The 20,289-nt window shown below is 40.7% G+C and overlaps 1 protein-coding gene across 3 annotated transcripts in view; it reads right to left on the bottom strand.

The window, feature by feature from the left end:
- Positions 1 to 2,174: 2,174 nt before the first annotated feature.
- ajm1 (apical junction component 1 homolog) overlaps positions 2,175 to 20,289 on the bottom strand; it is a 77,083-nt gene continuing 58,968 nt past the window's right edge. For 2 of the 3 annotated variants that reach the window (XM_049603995.1, XM_049603994.1), the window contains one exon: positions 2,175 to 5,507. In XM_049603995.1, the coding sequence (XP_049459952.1) occupies positions 2,175 to 5,453 (3,279 nt within the window). In that variant the 5' untranslated portion in view covers positions 5,454 to 5,507. Of the gene's footprint in view, positions 5,508 to 18,976; positions 19,096 to 20,289 lie in introns of those variants that run through there. The other variant, XM_049603996.1, reaches the window with a different exon arrangement.

The following is a 20,289-nucleotide window of genomic DNA, read 5'->3' as shown; positions in this document are numbered from 1 at the left end:
TTAGCAGTGGTTTCCTAGCAGCTATTTGACCATGAAGGCCTGATTCGCAGTCTCCTCTTAACAGTTGTTCTAGAGATGGGTCTGCTGCTAGAACTCTGTGTGGCATTCATCTGGTCTCTGATCTGAGCTGCTGTTAACTTGCGATTTCTGAGGCTGCTGACTCGGATGAACTTATCCTCAGAAGCAGAGGTGACTCTTGGTCTTCCTTTCCTGGGTCGGTCCTCATGTGTGACAGTTTCGTTGTAGCGCTTGATGGTTTTTGCGACTCCACTTGGGGACACATTTAAAGTTTTTGCAATTTTCCGGACTGACTGACCTTCATTTCTTAAAGTAATGATGGCCACTCGTTTTTCTTTAGTTAGCTGATTGGTTCTTGCCATAATATGAATTTTAACAGTTGTCCAATAGGGCTGTCGGCTGTGTATTAACCTGACTTCTGCACAACACAACTGATGGTCCCAACCCCATTGATAAAGCAAGAAATTCCACTAATTAACCCTGATAAGGCACACCTGTGAAGTGGAAACCATTTCAGGTGACTACCTCTTGAAGCTCATGGAGAGAATGCCAAGAGTGTGCAAAGCAGTAATCAGAGCAAAGGGTGGCTATTTTGAAGAAACTAGAATATAAAACATGTTTTCAGTTATTTCACCTTTTTTTTGTTAAGTACATAACTCCGCATGTGTTCATTCATAGTTTTGATGCCTTTAGTGAGAATCTACAATGTAAATAGTCATGAAAATAAAGAAAACGCATTGAATGAGAAGGTGTGTCCAAACTTTTGGCCTATATACAAACAATGACTAATGACTGGGTTGACTGGAGGTAAGTTTAAAATCATCATCAGTGTGCTGGCAGGAAATTTAAGATTTAGGACACTACAAAAACAAAAAAAATAAATGTACTGAGTTATGAGGCAGCATGGCTACGTTGCATTGATAAAAGTTTCTAAAACTCCTGCAACCTATGAGCAATGCAAAGGTTTTGATTTACTAAAACAAACAAACAATATAAATCACAAGTAATAAAACTAGTGGAGCACAAATACACAACTAATGTCTTCTTCAAGCATTTATGTACTGTTTATGTAGCTACTGAGCCAAATCTGGCTCACCTTGTTCTAAGGACAATAACTCCTGCTGCTAATTCATATATTCTTATTGTAAACATATCTAAAAATACAACTCATCAACTTTACCGTTATAGGGAACTGCATGATATTGGTATTATACCAAGTTTTGATTTTGTAACTCTCACTATTCACAGTGTTTAAAACTGAGCAGTACAGGCCAACACCTACTGTGTGGCTAGTAACTGGCACCTTTTCAGTATCCATTGTGGGGTTGCTTTCAAGTCCACTAGTGCTCCCGTGAACTGAAACAGGAAAACATTAACTTTCAGTATAGTACTTCTACCTAAGTAACAATAAGTTTTTGTTCTTTTTATAGATGTTTCAAGTAGCACAAATGTCTCTTTCAGCTTTCATTATTTTCCTATGATTAACATAACCACCAAAACTTTCAAAATTTTAATCAATTTCAACAAAACTTTCTTTACAGATGTGCAAAATATAATATAATATAATATAATATAATATAATATAATATAATATAATATAATATAATATAATATGTAACAAAAACAACTCCTACAGTAATGTGGTACTTAGGTCATGAAGCAACTTTGCATAGAATGTGTTTACGTAGCTAAGAAAATATTGTTTCATATTTTCTGCATGGTATACCATTAAAGTCGCATATGAAAAATAGTCACGTCGTACTCACACACAGAAATGGACTCTTTCATTCAAAGAGACTATGTAAAAAAAAACAACATACAGTTGTTGCTTAGAATTTGAAAAAATTAAAATAGTAGAATGTCAGCTTAAGTAGTCCCTACCAAAGGGAATGTGTTGTAAAAGTAAATGTCCAGGATACATATAAATGACTTGTGGTGGATAGAAAGTATGTACTTGTTAAAAAAATTAAAATAAATAATGTACTGTACTCATTCTGCACCTGACAGGAAATAGAATACTGACCAAGCAGAAATGAATATAGATATTTTGATAACAAAATACTTATCTACAAATGTTTGTAATTGTATTGATATATAAATATGTGTAATAATATATATGTATTTCTATACATATATATTTACAACAAAAGGTGCACTCAAATAATATCATCAAGGAGATGAGGAGTGCCTACCCAGTCCAACGTCCTGGGCTCAGAGGCAGCCATAATCATGCACATAAACTGTTTACCTGTCCTCTTGTCAATAGGATAAATAGTTGTGGGTGTGAACCTTCTGTTACTTTCCACAAACTCACAGAGCTGCTGATATACCTGTGGGTATTCGTGTCGTAGGAAAACCCCTCGAATCCTTAACTCCCGTTGTATATTGATAAAACAGATTTCCCTGGCCTTCCTGCCTTCCTCTCCCTCTTTGTCAATATCTGCTGTTCCAGGGGGTGGAGTGAGGATCAGCGTTTCCATGTCACTCTCTTTCTTGTGAACCTTCCTTTCAGGGCTAAAGGAAGCCAGTGCTACCTTTGCATATTTTCTGACAGTTGGAGCTTGATTCCTTGGTGATGGCCCATCGGGCAACTGGTCACCAACAGCAATGGATACATTCAAGATGAAACATTCATTAGGGTCGTACTCTTTACCAGCTTCTTGCAGCTCCTTACAATACTCCCCTAGGTTGTCCTTGAAGCTTTCAAGCTCTCGGAGGGACAGGTATGTAGGAGACATCAGTAGACTATCAAGACCATACTGCAGGAAGTTACTAGATGATGCAGGATTTGGAAAACCAAGAAACAGAACTCCTCTACCTCGAGAAAGGTAGCCAACTTTGGCAATACGGGAGAAGGCTTTGTGGACTTCAACAGTCTCCCGGCAGTGTTTGATGATGTGACGGCAAATGCTGCCAATTCTTCCATACAGGCAGCTTTCTTTATGAATGTCCCAGTCCTCCCTGCGACAGTTACGAGAGCAGTAGTAAGTGTAGCAGCTGTGGCAGGATTTAAAATATAGGCAAGCATTAAACAGGGTCTCTGTCCTCCGGCATTTGTTGTTTGAGCACATCATTGTATCATCTTCATCTGGGCTCTGATCTGGGGAGCACTCATCTGCACTCTTCATTGCATCACTGGCCCCGTCCATGTCTCGAAAAGCATCAGGGGTCATTCTTATTGAGGTTGGCTGCTTATCAAGAGGAGCTGGTTCCTCTGCACAGGCCTTTGAGCTCTTTCTGGATAGAGATACTGCTTCTTCCTCATCAATTAACTTCTTTAATTGATCAAGAATGTCCTCACTTGCCCTTCTACTGGGTGGCTTATAATCAGTCACAAGATCTGCCAGAAGTTCATCAAGTTGTTCAAGGCTTTGCTGTAGTGAGGCATTGTCATGTGTCTTCTCTTTGGTTGAGCTTTCAAAGTCATGCTGAGACAGGTCTGGACCCTCTGGGCTTCTGGAGTCAAGAATGTCCCAACTGGCAGACCGTCCTTCAGCCTTATTAAGTTTCCCTGGTCGAATGTCATTATCAGTGATTGTTATCTCAGGAGTGACAAACCAGAGTTTACTAGTCGTGCTCTTTGATGTCTCTGTTGGGCTTTTGTCAATTAGTGAGTTATCAGACATTGATAAGGCTGCATAGCGTCTTGGTGAACTGGAAAGATTGACCACCACTGGTTGCGGTTTGTCACCCGAGACTGCTGCAGGCTTCCTGGAGTCAAGAAGATCATCATAGCTCTGACCCCGTTGTACAGGAAGAGGTTGTTCCCTCTCTACTCGTGAGTTGAGAATATTGTCCCAGGACCTTGAGTAAGATTTTGAATCTGTGCCAATTCTTTGAGTCTCTAAACATGGGTTGGCATACCAGGGTGCTAACACTGGTTCTTGATGGACTCTGGTTGGAGTGACTTGAGATACATAAGAGGCAGGATTGGTGGAATAACCAGATGCATCTGAGCCATACCAGTCATCTGTTTGTGCCTGAATGACTCTAGCATGTCTTCGGCCCTCTGTGTAATATGCCCTTGCTGGGATATGGTGCTCTGGTGGCATTGCATACATGTCGCTGGAATAATAAAACCTTGGCGGAGCAGTCTGGATTTGATAAGACCTTGGATCATCCCCATAAAATATTCTTGTTGGAGGTGTCTGTATAATGTATGGCCCTGGTTCATTTGCTGCATAGGGTTTGGGATACCCTGTCTGCACAGAGTAAGGATAGGGCTCCATCTCAGGATAAAAGGGTCTTGTAGCTACAGCATGTACCATTCGAGTCCTTGGATCTTGCACGTATTGCACTTTTGGAGTATATGTTCGTCCTGGTGTGTAATGTTCATTGTGAAAGCAAGAACTTGGTTGAGGAGGAGCAGTAGTAACATATCTCCCAGGGTCATCTGCATAAAAGAATTTGGTTGGCACATTCGGACTGGAATGAGCTCTTCGTTCCCTACCATAGTAATCACCTGATGATGGCATTCTTTGCAAGGGAATTTCCATGGGTTGTAAGTAACTATTTGGCATGCTGCGAGAATATTGATAAGCTTGCCTACCCTCTGTACCTAACGAATCAGTGGGAGTTGGTGTTCTTGAGTAGGAGAAATGGCGTGGCACAGTCAGACTCCTACTCCCCCCACTGTGGTGCCTCTGCAAGGGTATGTCCACTTGTGGTGTAGCCTGTTTGCGTCCTGAATGATGCAATGCTGCATCATCAGGCTTGATGTCTACCCTACACCTGACATGAGGGCTAGTTGCGGGTTTATCCAGCCCTCCATCCTCAGTATTATCAGCAGCATAGTGAGGTGAGTATCTACTGCTGTCACCCATTTGAGGCTGCAACTTAATGGGATGAACTTCATGTATATGAGCCCTAGCTGCTGCATGGGAGGACTCCCTGCGTGGTGATACTTCTGGTCTCCAGCGAGTGTCTCTTGGAGCCCTTTGTGACTCCCTGCCCTTCCTCCCTGAAGATGAGGACCCTTCAAAAGACACAGGAGTGAGACTGGTCTGGACCCGAGGTGCACTTTTTGACCTGGTCCTTCTTTTTTGTTCAGGGACAACTACTTCACTGGTCATATCTGCAGCCATTGGTTGAGGAGTTAACCTATGGCTAAAAATGTCTGGAGCAGAAAAGCGGTATCTCTGCTGGTGGCCCAAGGCATTCCAGGCAGCATCTGGGTTAGCTGCATGCCTATCAGCCTTCTTGTATGGGGACTCCATTGAGTATTTGTGTAACTTTGGGTACTCCAAAGACCTATAGTCAAAGGTACGGCAGTGCCTCTTATTGACTTTGCTCTTACTGTCCTCCAGTGTGCTGTAATTTATGAAATCACATTGTTTGGAGGGTTGCAAGGATTTGTAGTGTGAAGAAATGGGGACCACTTTTATATCTCGATGCACAGTTGATACCAGTATGTCAGGAGGGTCTGTGCGTGTCATCTTAAAGGGACTCCTCTAGTTTTCTCCATCAAGTTGCTTCAATATTGATGTTGCCTGGAGAAATAAACAAAGAATTGTAGTTAGTGACATTTATCTGGCCAATACAAATTTGTTTCACCTACTATGCATGGAGAAGAAATACGATTCAGTATATTAACAAGTCAGCCTATAGACTAAACTTTGGCAGAAATATTTCACTAATTATGTAATATGATATAAATATAATCAACTAGGCAAGGTGCCTTGCAAATTTAGTCCAAGGATTTTCTGCTTGCTATTATCTTTCATGTAGAAACATGCTGTTAGGTTTGTGCAATGACAATAATAATTATAATAATATTTGTATTCTAATTGAGGTGGTAAAAAGGAAGGATACACTAATTTATTGGCCGAACATGGGTATCAGGTGATATTCCTCTTGTTGACTGCCACCAGCCAATAAGATCACATTCACCAATGCTAGTGGCCGATGTTTTTCTGTTGTGTCACATTAAAAAGGACCTATTGTGCTTTTTGGGTTTTCCCCTCTTCTTCAGTGATTTATACAGCATTTTATGCATCTATACAGTCTACAAAGTAAAAAAGCCCAGAGTCCAGCCTAAAGGGAGCTCTCTCTCCCCACATAAACACGGCTCCTCAGCTGTCTGAAATGTCTCATTTGCATTCCTGCCTTTACTTCTGTAACTTGGTTGCATCACTATGTAAAACATTATCTATCTAATTATTATCTCTAAATGGTCAGGCTCCGTCATATCTTAGAAAGCTCATAGTGCCATATTATCCCACCAGAACACTGCACTCTGAGAATGCAGGGTTACTCATGGTCCCTAAAGTTACCAAAAGTAGATCAGCAGCCAGAGCCTTCAGCTATCAGGCTCCTCTCCTGTGGAATCATCTTCCTGCTGGGTCCGGGAGGCAGACACCGTCTCCACAATTAAGACTAGACTTAAGACTTTCCTCTTGGATAAAGCTTATAGTTAACAGTAGGATTTTAAATTCAATTCTGGATTTTACGGCTGAGAAAAATGCATTTTTGTCACAGTCATTTTAAGTACAAAAATTTTACAGCTTCAGAAGCTTCAGAATATATATTTCTGCCTCACACTATCACATGCCTTTGACTTTGTTATAATGTTAGAGCAGGGAAAAAAAAAAAAAAAAAAAAAAAAATATATATATATATATATATAGAGAGAGAGAGAGAGACAGAGAGATGTCCGATATTATCGGCCTACCATTATTATATATTAATATCGGAAATTATCAGTATCGGTTTTTACTTTTTTAATGACACAACTTTTACACAGCATGCACATATTATATATCAAACTCTTCAGCTACTTCTCCTCTCACTCAAAATGTCAAAATATGAGAGATGTGGTGTATAGTTTTTGAGATATCTTTGTTTGTTTGGCACAACTTGCAATAAATCCTGTGGCTTCTGCATTTCTGAGCCAACCTTGAACGTATCAGTGCGCACTTGATAACATCATCAAACTGCGTCGTCACTTGCAGCATAACAACCTCGTAAGTGGACTCGTCAACATATCTTTGATTTGGAATTATTTCAGTGTGTATGGGGTGCCGTTTGTAAAGTGTCTCACGCTGAAAATAACATCAACATTTTGCCACATTTAGCTTCAAACAATGTTTAAAAAAGTATTGTGATTTTTTTAACGTCACCTTTTACCACATTTACAGCAATATTTGTTAACTTAGAAATATATTAAATAGTTAAATCTAAATATTAAATGTGGCACCTAAATGTTAAATGTTAAATCTAAATGCTAAATCTAAATCTAAATATTAAATCTAAATCTAAATCTAAATGTTAAATCTAAATGCTAAATATAAATATAAATATAAATGTTAAATCTAAATATTAAATCTAAATCTAAATGTTAAATCTAAATGTTTTGGGTGAAACTAAATATTTAGCTAATATGCAAATTCACACTGCCGGTCACCGGAAGTACCAAAATAAAAGCTCGAGATGGTCAGACTGTTTATAGAATCAAATAACGAATTAAAACCAACTTATCGGGGGAAATGGACACTTGAACATACATTAGCGTGATAATAACTACCTAAAATAACAAGAAACGTGTTTGGAGAAATTTTATTTGATGTGTACTTTGAGTTGTTAGTGTCCCTTCTGAGGGAATCACCTTGTTGTTTACAAATACTTTAGAAAACCAGCGGAGTTTAGCAACATATATATATGCACATCTCACGTTTTTCACGTCACTGTATCACCGTTTAGACTAATCTGGTGTTTGTAAAGCCTATAAACACTATGACTGAACAAACATTACTATCACGGTCTGAAATTAATAACATGGTTATCGAGATTAGCGGGCTAACTGTTAGCTGTTAGCCCGTTAGCGTGTCTGTAATGACTCACTAACTCTAAACAGTCCGTTAAGAAAATATTTTTCCAGCGGATGTCTTAGTTACAACATGATTGAGCTAACTGAGTAGTTTAATGTCGATCCGACAATGGGAGACATTTAACAGATGACGCCCTGATAGCTTTGCTGCAGCTGCGGCCACTGATGCTTTCTAGACATCGTGATTTCCCAAAACTGAATAAATACCACACATCGCACCACAAAACTGCTTTGCTAGCTTAATCATGTTGTAACTAAGACATCCGCTGGAAAAAATATTTTTTTCACGGACCGCTTAAGAGTTAATGAGTCATTACAGACACTGCTAACGGGCTAAGAACTGACGGTTGTTAGCTTAGTTTAGGTTGTTAATCCCTCCGAAGGGACACTAACAACTCAAAGTACACGTCAAATAAAATTTCTCCAAACACGTTTCTTGTTATTTTAGGTAGTTATTATCACGCTAATGTATGTTCAAGTGTCCATTTCCCCCGATAAGTTGGTTTTAATTCGTTATTTGATTCTATAAACAGTCTGACCATCTCGAGCTTTTATTTTGGTACTTCCGGTGACCGGCAGTGTGAATTTGCATATTAGCTAAATATTTAGTTTCACCCAAAACATTTAGATTTAACATTTAGATTTAGATTTAGATTTAATATTTAGATTTAACATTTATATTTATATTTAACATTTAGATTTAACATTTAGATTTAGATTTAACATTTAACATTTAGGTGCCACATTTAATATTTAGATTTAACTATTTAATATATTTCTAAGTTAACAAATATTGCTGTAAATGTGGTAAAAGGTGACGTTAAAAAAATCGCAATACTTTTTTAAACATTGTTTGAAGCTAAATGTGGCAAAATGTTGATGTTATTTTCATCATGAGACACTTTACAAACGGCACCCCATAAATGTGTCTCCAGCCATTAAATTTGCCATTTGCAATGACTGTAAAGCGGAGGTTATGCGAGGATGAACCAAGACATCTTCCTTCAATACTATGAATTTAATTTCCCACCTCAGGAAGAATCATCCGGAGATACACGCAACGTTTGTGCAGCAAAACGATGAAAAGAAGCAACAGGCGAGACTGAAAAAAACCACCCAATTGACCTTTAAAGAGTTGATCGATAAAAAACAAAAATACAACAAGGACCACCCCAGAGCGAAAGCCATCAATCAGAAAATCATGGAGTGTATAGCACTGAATAACCAGCCGTTTTCGATCGTGCAAGACACCGGATTCACCAAACTTGTGGAGTATCTCGAGCCACGCTTTGTCATGCCCGGTCGTAAGTATTTCACAGATATCTGCTTGCCCGAGTTGTACAATAAGTTGCACAGTCACGTCGAGAAGCTAATTTCAGATGCTGTGTCTATAAGCTTCACAACAGATATCTGGTCTTCAAGCGTTAGCCAGGTTGGATGGATGAGGACTTTGTGCTGAAAAAGGCTGTGCTTCTTTCCCAACAGTGCCGTGGCTCTCATACAGCAGTAGCGATCTCAGCTGCTTTTGAAGGGATGTTTGAGGCGTGGAAAATCCCCAAGGCAAAAGTACATACTGTGGTGAGGGATAATGCACATAACATGGCTAAAGCTATGATGGAGTTTGGTGTGAAAAGTCTGCCCTGCATGGCGCACCTTGCAGCTGGCAGTGAATGAAGGTGCCCTGTCTCAACGCAGCATCGCAGATGCTCTGGCTGTGGGGAGGAAAGTGGTAGGACACCTCAAGCGCTCATCGCAAGCTTACAATTGTTTGGAAGACATACAAAAGGAACTCAACATGCCTGTTAAAAAAGCTGCAACAAGATGTCACCACCAGGTGGAATTCCTCCTATTATATGATGCAGAGTCTGGTGGAGCAGAAGAGGGCTTTAAGTGCATATGCTGCTGATTATGAACTCCCTGCAACATTAACAGCAACTCAGTGGGGAATTCTAGAGAAGATGATCACCCTACTGGAACCCTTTGAACAGCTAACCAGAGACATCAGCTCCTCTGCTGCCACTGCTGCAGATGTCATCCCTGGTGTGGTGTCCCTGACACGGCTGCTTACCAAGAGTGATGAAGAACAGGACAAAGGGGTGAGAACTGCCAAACGCACTCTATTGGAAGCTGTCAGCGATCGCTTCAGTTGTGTGCAAGGAGTAACCTCTTAATGCCATTGCAACCATAGTTGATGCTTGTTACAAAGATCGTTATCTTGACGCGGACAAGAAGGAGGGAGCACGCAACATGCTTCTGAAAGTTGTGGAAGAAATGGCCAGTGGCAGTGATGATCAGGAAGGAGAGGCTGCTAGTGCCAGTGCAGATGACCGGGTCCAAGAGGATAAGGACCCCCCACATAAGAAGGCCCGAACTGGAAGCCCGAAACTGCAGGACATGTACCAAGAAATCTGCGAGGAGAATGAACTCAGCGAACAAGCAGCTACAGGGGAGACGGCATCACAGGTGAGTTAATAATAAATTTTATTAGCAAACTAATTTAATCGAATTGCAGGGTGCTTCACATGAAAATGTATATGAAATTAATAAAATAAACATTGGACTGTCAGTGCTTTGAGGAAAAGCTAATAGAATTCTATTTTTGTTTTGTACATTTGTCTTTTTCTTTAGGTGCATGCATACTTGGGAGAAGCCACCATTTTCAAGAAGGAGTGCCCTTTCAACTACTGGAGGTCCAACCAGGCCCACTTCCCTGCTATTTCCCGTGTAGCACACAAGTACCTAACTGCACCCTGCACCAGTGTTGACAGAAAATGGCTCTTCAGTGCTGTCTTCCATGTCATAGACGAGAAGCGGAATCAAATACATTGCGATAATGCTGAAATGCTGATTTTCATCCAGAAAAATCTACCTCTCACTCACAAGGACAAGTGAAAAATAGGACAGGGACACTCTCATATAGCCCAGTCAACATCAGTCTTTCTTTCACTTTAATTTGTTGCACTTTAAAAGAGGGCTATGTTTTGTTTACTGGACTCTAAACTGTCACTGTTTATTTTTCGTGACATTTTTGTTTTCATTTGCACATTTGGTTACTTGAAAGAGTAGGGCTGATTGAGCCAAGGTTGTTACTTTAGTGATTGCGTTAACCAAATTATGGCCAGTTATAGAGCTCAATTAGAGCAGGGCTTGAGCCCAGTTTATTTTAAGATTGTGTTACCCCAAGTAGGCTAATGACTGGCCCTGTTTAAATGTGTGCTGGAGCCTCCAGCACACATTTTTTTTAACTTGTTTCAGTTGTTTGCACTTTACCTCACAGTTGTATAGGTATAATATTTACATTTTGTGAAGAAGTACAAATTTGCCCTATGTAGTGGGCGTTTGTCAGGATTATCTCAGGGAGAATGTGATCCAAGCTGCTGTTGGAGAAAATAAATATGGCACTTTTTCCATAGCCTAACTTAAATTGAAGTAGTTGTCATATTTTGCACAGATAATGTTTAAAGTTTACTGCCAAAGTATGCATGATGTTCTGTTAATTCCAAGACAAGAGATATGTAATGTTAGTTAGCTAAAATGATTTAGTTTTTCTTTTCTTTCTTTTTTTTTTTCTGGGGGGGGGGGGGGGGACCCCGCATATATTGGTATCGGAAATTAAGAGTTGGACAATATCGGTATATTGGATATCAGTAAAAAAGCCAATATCGAACATCCCTATATATAAATAAACATACATATATGCATATGCAGGGTCCAAAACTAACACTCGCCACTCGCCAATTACGGGTAGATTTTGACTCTGGCTGGTAAATTTTTAAGGCCACTCTGGTGAGTTATTTTTTTTACCAGCGAAAAATGCATTTTTTGTTACTGGAGACAGATGCTGGTATCGATTTCCTGGCAGAGTAATGTGTATTTCAGGCAGAGATGATCTTTGGTCACGTAAGTGCGTCAGTCATGACATTAACAAAGCGCGCCGAGGTGGATAGCTGTTGTTACGCTCGTTGGCAAGGCGCAGCTGTGAGGCTGGTGGAGCGTTAGCCGCAGCGTGACCGGAGGGAAGCACAGCCAGTTAGCCTCTGCTAGCTTCCCAGATAGCCCTGGCTCTCCGTTTGGATCCAACCGGAGCACCGAGCCCCGGTTTGTTATTCAGGTTAAAGTGGGAAGAAGCAGCGGGTTTGTTGGGCAGCTGAGTGAAGCTGAGTGAAGTGGAGCCTGCGGAGGAAACATCGGGACCGACTGGATGTAATAGTCCGTGGAGGTGCTGTGGTGCTCGGCTGCACAGATAGGATAGGCTGACCAAACGTCCTCTTTTGCCCGGACGTGTCCACTTTTCACGTCCCGTCCGGGGCGTCCGGGGGGTTTTTATAAACTGATGATAATGTCCGGTTTTCCGTGTGTTTGTGTGTGTGTGTGTGTGTGTGTGTGTGTGTGTGTGTGTTTTAGAGTGCGGCACGGGCAGCATATTTCTGTCCGAACCCGAACTGAGCCTGACATTATTTAATGACCAAAAGTACCGAGTTTGTGTCACACAGTGGTTACAGGCTATTTAACAGGCCGGGCGTGCGCCGTGGGTGCTCAGCTGCGGAGAGGGAGACCTCCGTGTTTGAGATGGGAGCGGGAGGCAGGAGGTCCGACGCTTCTAGCATCTAAACAAAATAAGTTAAAATAGGAAAAACCTGTCTCCCTCTTTTATTTTATTTTCAGCATTTGATCAAGGCGGAGGCGGGTGGCTGGAGGTCCGAGACTTCCAGCGAGGGGAGAGGTAGAAACAAACAGCCAGTGTGTGTCTGTGTGTGTTATGTTCAAGTGTTGTCATGTAAATAACAGTGCCCAAGCAATAAACAGGACAGACAATAGGATTTTATTTATTTTTACACTACATTTTCACTGAAAGCTGACCGAATCCAACCCGAGCCCGAATACAATTTATAGCTACATTTCTGACCAAACCCGGCCGACCCGTCGGGTACCGTTGGGCTCGGATCGCCACACTCTAGTGTGTGTATGTGTCTCCTATTGGGGCCTATCTAAATTTCTGTCTTTGAGAGATATTATTTTGTAATATAACTGAATTTTCTATCCATACATATACATTTTAAATATATTAAAATTATAAGGCATCTTTGAGTAAACTGCGAGTATCATTTAAGTAGGCTATGTCGTGGCCGGCCGAGTGTCCTCTTTTTGGAAATCATATGGTCTCCCTAAGATACGAAACCCCTCGGCTGACAGGACGTAGCACTCTCTCACTCTGCTACTTTGTTAATAGGCTCATTCGAGATGAACTGCGCCTCACCTGGAAAGTAGACGAGAGCAGGCGGCCGCAGTGGGGGGTGGTGACAAAAAGCCGCGGTGAAGTCGTACAGTTTCCTGACAGTTTCCAGCAGCCTTCAGTCCGTACAGGACCATACAGTCACAGACACACTAACATCCTGTCTGGAATGATATCAATTCATTAAAAAAGTGATCAGACCCATATATCAGTTTGTTTTCAGTCTCCAGTTGTTTTACTTATGATAGATTAATTTATTAAAATGATTTACAGGTGATCTGTAGTTTATGTTCATGGCTTATCCTCCATTTGATATGAATTCTCCTGTAAATCAGCATTGTATCAGTTTGACCTGTCCCCTCAACTACACAGGCTAAATAAACAGTGCTTGACTATAAGGTTCATATTTTATACAAGACAACAGCTTTCATTAAAGATCAGTCAGATACAGTCAGGGCTTCACATCTGTACAGATGTTAGTTTAAGAATCCTCACATCCCACTGACCACAAGTCTCTGTGTTGCTAAATACTTAACCGTCTAAAACTAAACCGTCCAATATTAATATAGTACAGTAGACTCTGTATAGTTTATGATTAATGTATTCAGTCTCTGACAAACTTCACCATCAGTCACACAGCATGTTTTCTGTTCACAGAATAAACCTTCAGATCAGACAAATACAATCTTTATCTGTAAAATTCAACAAAAATGAAAAGTTTATCTAAAACGTCATCTTGTTGAGTCGACATCTGAACCAATCAGCTGTTAGATCAGGTGAGAGCCAGGTGGTGCAGTCGGTGGAGAGCAGCTGCAGCACCTGGCTCTAAAAACAGCAGCCGCCTCGCTCTCGCAGCTTTATCGCCGTCCACTTTTGTAATACGTCAGAGCAAGTCAGGATGAAGTCGGACACAAAACTAACCAGCATGCATTGTGCGCCGATTGCCGGTGATCGAATCTGTAAGAAAAAGTATCATGTGGCGATGCTGGCCAGGTATTGCGGAGCCTCCTGCGGAGCAACCCCCAGGCAGCATTAAGTGACTTGACTTTTTTTTCTTTAAAGTATTAATTATTTGGTTGGCTGATGAAATATCTGCCTGGCTGGTAAAAAATTTCACTTACCAGCCAGTTAGTTTTGGACACTGTGCGTATGTATACATACATATATATACATATGCATATGTATATGCGCCCCAGCAAGCATTTTTTGGTTTAAAAAATGTCTAATAGCCGTCGACATGAAGACCTGACGTCTAGGCTAAATCACAGCTGAATTTGGGCTGTCAGTGAAAATTTGGTAGACGTCTAACCATAGCCAAAGTGTAGACGTCATCAATTATACGTCTATGTAGAGACCATGTCCAAAAAATGGAGATAAACATATTTTAATTACTGTTGACTCTCCATACGTGATTGAATATCATACTGCACGTCATCTGCAATGGCGAAAATTCCATTTAATCAATTTTAAAATTAAATCGGCTAGATTTGGGTTACATGTAGCTAGACTAAATTGGAGCTAAACATAGCCAATACGTTTAAATCATGACTATTGCTTGCTGGGGTGTGTGTCAGTGTGTGTGTGTGTGTGTATATATATATATATACACATATATATTTTCTTTCATTTGGACTTTCAGTAGTAATCAACACCTAAGGGCCTAGGTTTCAAACCAAGTATGTGACCTCATGTTGACTTGGAGGAGAAAGAGGAAGAAAGTTTAAAGTTTTTTAAAATATTGGAAAATTAAAGCAAAAGAGTATTCTTTTAGTTTTGTTTTATACTCAGTAAAGGCTGTAAAAACAGACCCTACATACAATAATTTGTACATAATTTTATTATTACCAACATAATAACAACAGATACAAAATATGAAATAGATATGGCAACACTTGCTATACATACAAGGATGGTGGATTCAGGGAAGCCCTTAATTTAAAAACACAAGGAAATCAATATCTAAATGCAATATTTTACAGACTGTAGATGACCTGATGAGGCTTGTCTTTGTGGAGGTGTTTGAGAACCCAGTGCCTTTTGCTGTGGAGATACAGAAAATTCCCATCCAAAAGGGCCTGGCATCCCACTATGAGGGACCCTCAAAGGAGGAAGTGGTTGCCATACACGTGCCACACTGTGTTAACAAGTTTAAAATTTAGAAGTGTTGAAATTTTAAGTATCTTAGTAACCTGTCTCATAATATTGCACTTTACTTTACTTGCATGTCCACTTTACTTACATTGTCCAATGTGAATGTACAAATGGCCTTCACAGGCCCACAACTTCACATTAAAAATCAAGTGCAAATTTTATGGTTATCTGAGGAGTTTCCTTTACCAATATTGGTGCTATAGAGCATCATTTTTGAGAGTGAGGGTCCAACTTTGTTTTGTTTGTTTGCATCACAGCAATGCAACACACCACTTTTTACCTGTTACGGTCCGGGAGGCAGACACCGTCTCCACATTTAAGACTAGACTTAAGACTTTCCTCTTTGATAAAGCTTATAGTTAGGGCTGGCTCAGGCTTGTCCTGTACCAGCCCTTAGTTAGGCTGATTTAGGCCTAGTCTGCCGGAGGACCCCTCTATAGTACACCGGGCCCCTTCTCTCCTTCTCTCTCTCTCTCTCTCTCTCTCGTATCCTATTACTGCATCTAGCTAACCCGGCCATTCTGGATGTCACTAACTCGGCTTCTTCTCCGGAGCCTTTGTGCTCCACTGTCTCTCAGATTAACTCATATCACAGCGGTGCCTGGACAGCGTGACGTGTGTGGTTGTGCTGCTGCCGTGGTCCCGCCAGATGCCTCCTGCTGCTGCTGCCATCATTAGTCATTAGTCATACTTCTTCTGTTATTATACACATATGATTATTGTCACACATGTATACTGCCAGGTATTAATACATACTTTCAACATATTGTACCGCAGTAACCAGAACTATAACTATAATATTATTACTTCCATTAATGTTGTTGTAAGATACTGTCATTACCTGCATCTCTCTCTCTCTCTCTCTCTCTCTCTCTCTCTCCCTGTGTCATATGGATTACTGTTAATTTATCGTGTTGATCTGTTCTGTACGACATCTATTGCACGTCTGTCCGTCCTGGAAGAGGGATCCCTCCTCAGTTGCTCTTCCTGAGGTTTCTACCGTTTTTTTTCCCCCGTTAAAGGGGTTTTTTTGGGGAGTTTTTCCTTATCCGCTGTGAGGGTCTTAAGGACAGAGGGATGTCGTATGCTGTAAAGCCCTGTGAGGCAAATTGTGATTTGTGATATTGGGCTTTATAAATAAAATTGATTGATTGATTGACATTCCTGCTGACAGTTTTGCACTGACTTATGAATTGGCAGTTGTTTGTGGTAATGCATCATAGCAATGTGTCAGCATAGGCAGGGAAGAAGAAGACAGCCAACAAGCAAACGTGGATATAAACAAAATTTCAAAAATTGGTTTCACAAATGTTTTCAAGGAAGGAAATGCATTCAGGTCTCTTGTTAGACTTCAAGAATACACACAATTGGTCTCACTCATAAAATGTTGGTAAATCTGTGAGTAGATTTGAACATAAAAAACCTTGGTAATAAAAATCTACACCGGATTTGTGAATGCCCTGGGAAACTTTGATTTGATTATAGGCAGGTGTTTATGTTCATGAATGCCAATCAGTTTTAAACTGATAGTGCTCTACCACTAGTCAGCGATTAGCATACATCCCCACCCCTGAGTAGTGACCATCATATGTGGAGGTGATAATTATTATGAATAGGTGCATGCTGTCAACCTGCGAAAATGGAGCAAACAAAGAGAGAGAGAGAAAGAGAGGGAGAGAGGTTATTTTGGGTGAAGTTGAGAAAATCTTTTAGTTATACATATGTATGTATGTATGTATGTATGTATATATATATATATATATATATATATATATAATTTTATCTTCATTAAGAGAGGGTTGTTCAAGAGAGGGAAGACAGTCAGAATCAAGGGGGGTTAGCTACCCAAGGGCAACATTGCAGATGTTCAGGACAGCTACAAATACCCTGGGGTCATGAGAAGGCCGCAAGGAAGTCAGCCACAGCCAAATACCTACACAGAGTAAGGCAGGTCCTGAAAAGTCAGCTGAATGGAAAGAACAAGGTCCACGCCATCAACTTGTATGCCCTGCCAGACATCAGATACCCTGCAAATGAGGCGATAGAGGCCACTGATATCAAGACAAGGAAGCTTCTCACAATGCATGGAGGGTTTCATCCCAATTCCAGCACCCTGAGACTGTACACTAAGCAGAACGAGGGAGGCCAAGGACTTGTGAGCATCAGAGCCACTGTCCAGGATGAAACAACCAAGATCCAGGAATACATCAGGAAGATGGCCCCCAAAGATGAGCTGCTAAGTGAATACCTCAGGCAGCAGAAACCTGAGAATGCAGAAGAGGAGGATGAACTATCATGGAAGACCAAGCCCCTGCATGGCATGTACCACCGACAGATTGAATATGGTGAGATGAAGCCTTGCGAAGCATTGAAGCTTTCCAGCAAATTGGTTCAGTAGAGGGTTCATTTCTCGAGGCTTCATGTGCACACAAAACCACCTGCTGGCCAAAGTGTGTAAAACAGGCAGCTGTGATCTTAACCATGTAATCTTTAATTGTGTCAGTAATGGCTGTTGGGAATGACTACTACTACTAATAATAATAATAAAAAAATATAATAAAAATATATGACCATATAACTTACTTTTTATCAATATAGTGTATTTTCTAGTGAGTATATTATGACTATACTGTATCCAATACATCTACAATAAACTGTTATCATTTTGTGAATGCATCCTGTGTGTATAAACCAATCATTTGGCTAAACATTGTATTGTGGTGTAGTGTCATATAATGTAATAATGGCAAAAGGGGTAATATTTGTGTTCTGTGTCACTTCTGTGCGAACCAGTGACATGGTACAGCCAGGCAGCAAGGCTTCGGACGTCATCAATGACGTCACTCGTCTGAAACGATAAAAGCCTCGATACGCACATCGCAGAAATGCTTCCTGGATTACTCGACGCAAGCTTCGAAGCATCGGCACAGCATGTAACATCACTATGTAATAGCAGTATGTAAGATACAGGCAGGAAGAGCGTACATGGAACGCAATAACCAAGTGGCTGGCATAGTGTACAGGAACATCTGTACTGAGTATGGGCTGGAAGTCCAAAGGTCACAATAGCCCCTTTTCCACAGCAGGAACTTTTATCAATTACCCGTGATTTTGAAAAACCTCTGCACATTTCCACTGAAATTACCTGGGTAAAAAACTTTCCCTCAAGCCCAAACTTTCCCTGAAAAAAGTACCTGGTAGGGGGGTAGGACTTTACAGATTACCCGGATTTCTTGAGGAGCGGGGCTGTGTGCTGAGGAGCGCTGATTAGTGGAACACACTTGCAGTGTTCTGCACTTCCTGGCACGGGCAGCCACTGCAAACTTTATTTAATTTCTACAAGCTTCACTTCGTTTGTGTTTTGATAAAGGATGGGTACTGAATCCTGGTACTAAATTAGCCCCGAAGCTAAATTATCAAAGACCGTAGTATTGATAAGTGCTGACGGTATCAGTTCTCCTCTGCGCTTTGTGCCAGCGCTGAACTCCTCCACACACACATTCACACATGTAACCGGTGGTGTCTAACTCTGCATTGTGTGCGTTGTGTTTGAGGAAGAGACTCAGACGTGGATATCTTTGGAGTCAGTCTCCATTTAATCTGATGGAAGCAGCCTGACGAAAGCAGCATAAATACAAAATCCTCCAGTCAGTAATGTTCTCTTCCATAAAACGTGCCCCTCTCCCACGGAGATCAACAATAAAAGGGCTGTTGTAAATAATACAAAACTAAAATAGGACATAGCATACCTGACGAAAGCAGCATAAATACAAAATCCTCCGGCCAGTAACGTTCTTTTCCATAAAACGTGCCCCTACACAAATAAAATGACACAGAAATATGTTGTAGTGTATCGTAAGCACTTCACAACAAGTTTAAGCTAGCCAGTAAACTTTTAAATGCAAATAACAGAGGCTAAAACACAGAAATTTCTCCCAACTGCAAGGCCGCTTACCTCTCCCACGGAGATCAACAACAAAAGGGAAGAGGAAAAGGCGTGGAGACGCTTGTTACAGAGGGCAGTGTCACACTGTATAGTAAACATAGGGTTACAGTCTCAAATTAAAGTTCCACATAACTGACTCGGAGGCCTAACATGTCAGGTATTAACTAAAATAAATATAAATAAAATAAATGTAAGGTTACACAGATTTTGTGTAATTATAACACAACAACCAATGTACATTTTCCTTTACACATATCGCTGCTGCATAGTTGACCCTGTTACACACATACACAGACACGACACAGTAACCGGTGAACAGCAGAGTGGCCCTGGTGGAAACGAAGTGAAGATAACTCAAAAATGACTTGAGTTGACGGCAGCTACATTTGTTACTGTCAGTGACATTAAACCTTAGCGAGTAAGAAGCCAATACTTTATCAATACATATGTTCAGCAAGCATGAACATGTAGACAGCGATATTCAATATGCTCCATCCACAGTCTCTCATCCACTGTCACTAATGTTATGTCTTACACAAGGAGAGCATGCTAATTCAGCTGATAGCAAACTGTTACTAATAATCTCAAATGACAGCTGTCTGTATGTAGACTAACTCAGTTTGAGACATATTGTAAAATACTTTTAAACTTAGCTACTGGCTGAGACAAATGGCCCCTACTCTCTCTACCAGCACTATGTTACCAGTAAACAAGCTGGCGGAGCCAAATACAGAGCACACGCCGAATCATCTACGTCATCACGCTAATTTGAATACATTTTCTGGAACTTTGAGGTGCGGTGGAAACGCAAACCACACAGATTACCAGGAATTCTTTTACCCAGGTAAATAAATTCCTGGGAATAAAAGTTCCTGGAAATGTGGGTGGAAAAGGGGCTAATGGAAGACACCTCCTAAGGTGGTGGAGAATGACCGAGCTAAGATCCTGTGGGATGGTGTAAATAAAATAAATTCATGATAAAACGATTCACCCTGGCAACAGGTAAAAAACTAGAATTACTGCCCCGGGGTTGTATGCCTCTGTGCACCAATCAAATTTATCTTACAGTTTACATCTGTTGGGAACATAAATTCGGGCTTCACATGGAGGCACCAA

Source organism: Epinephelus fuscoguttatus, linkage group LG18, assembly GCF_011397635.1.
Source record: "Epinephelus fuscoguttatus linkage group LG18, E.fuscoguttatus.final_Chr_v1".
NCBI lineage: Eukaryota > Metazoa > Chordata > Actinopteri > Perciformes > Serranidae > Epinephelus > Epinephelus fuscoguttatus.
Note: the sequence above shows the minus strand (reverse complement) of the source record. Positions and strands in the feature narration are given on the sequence as shown.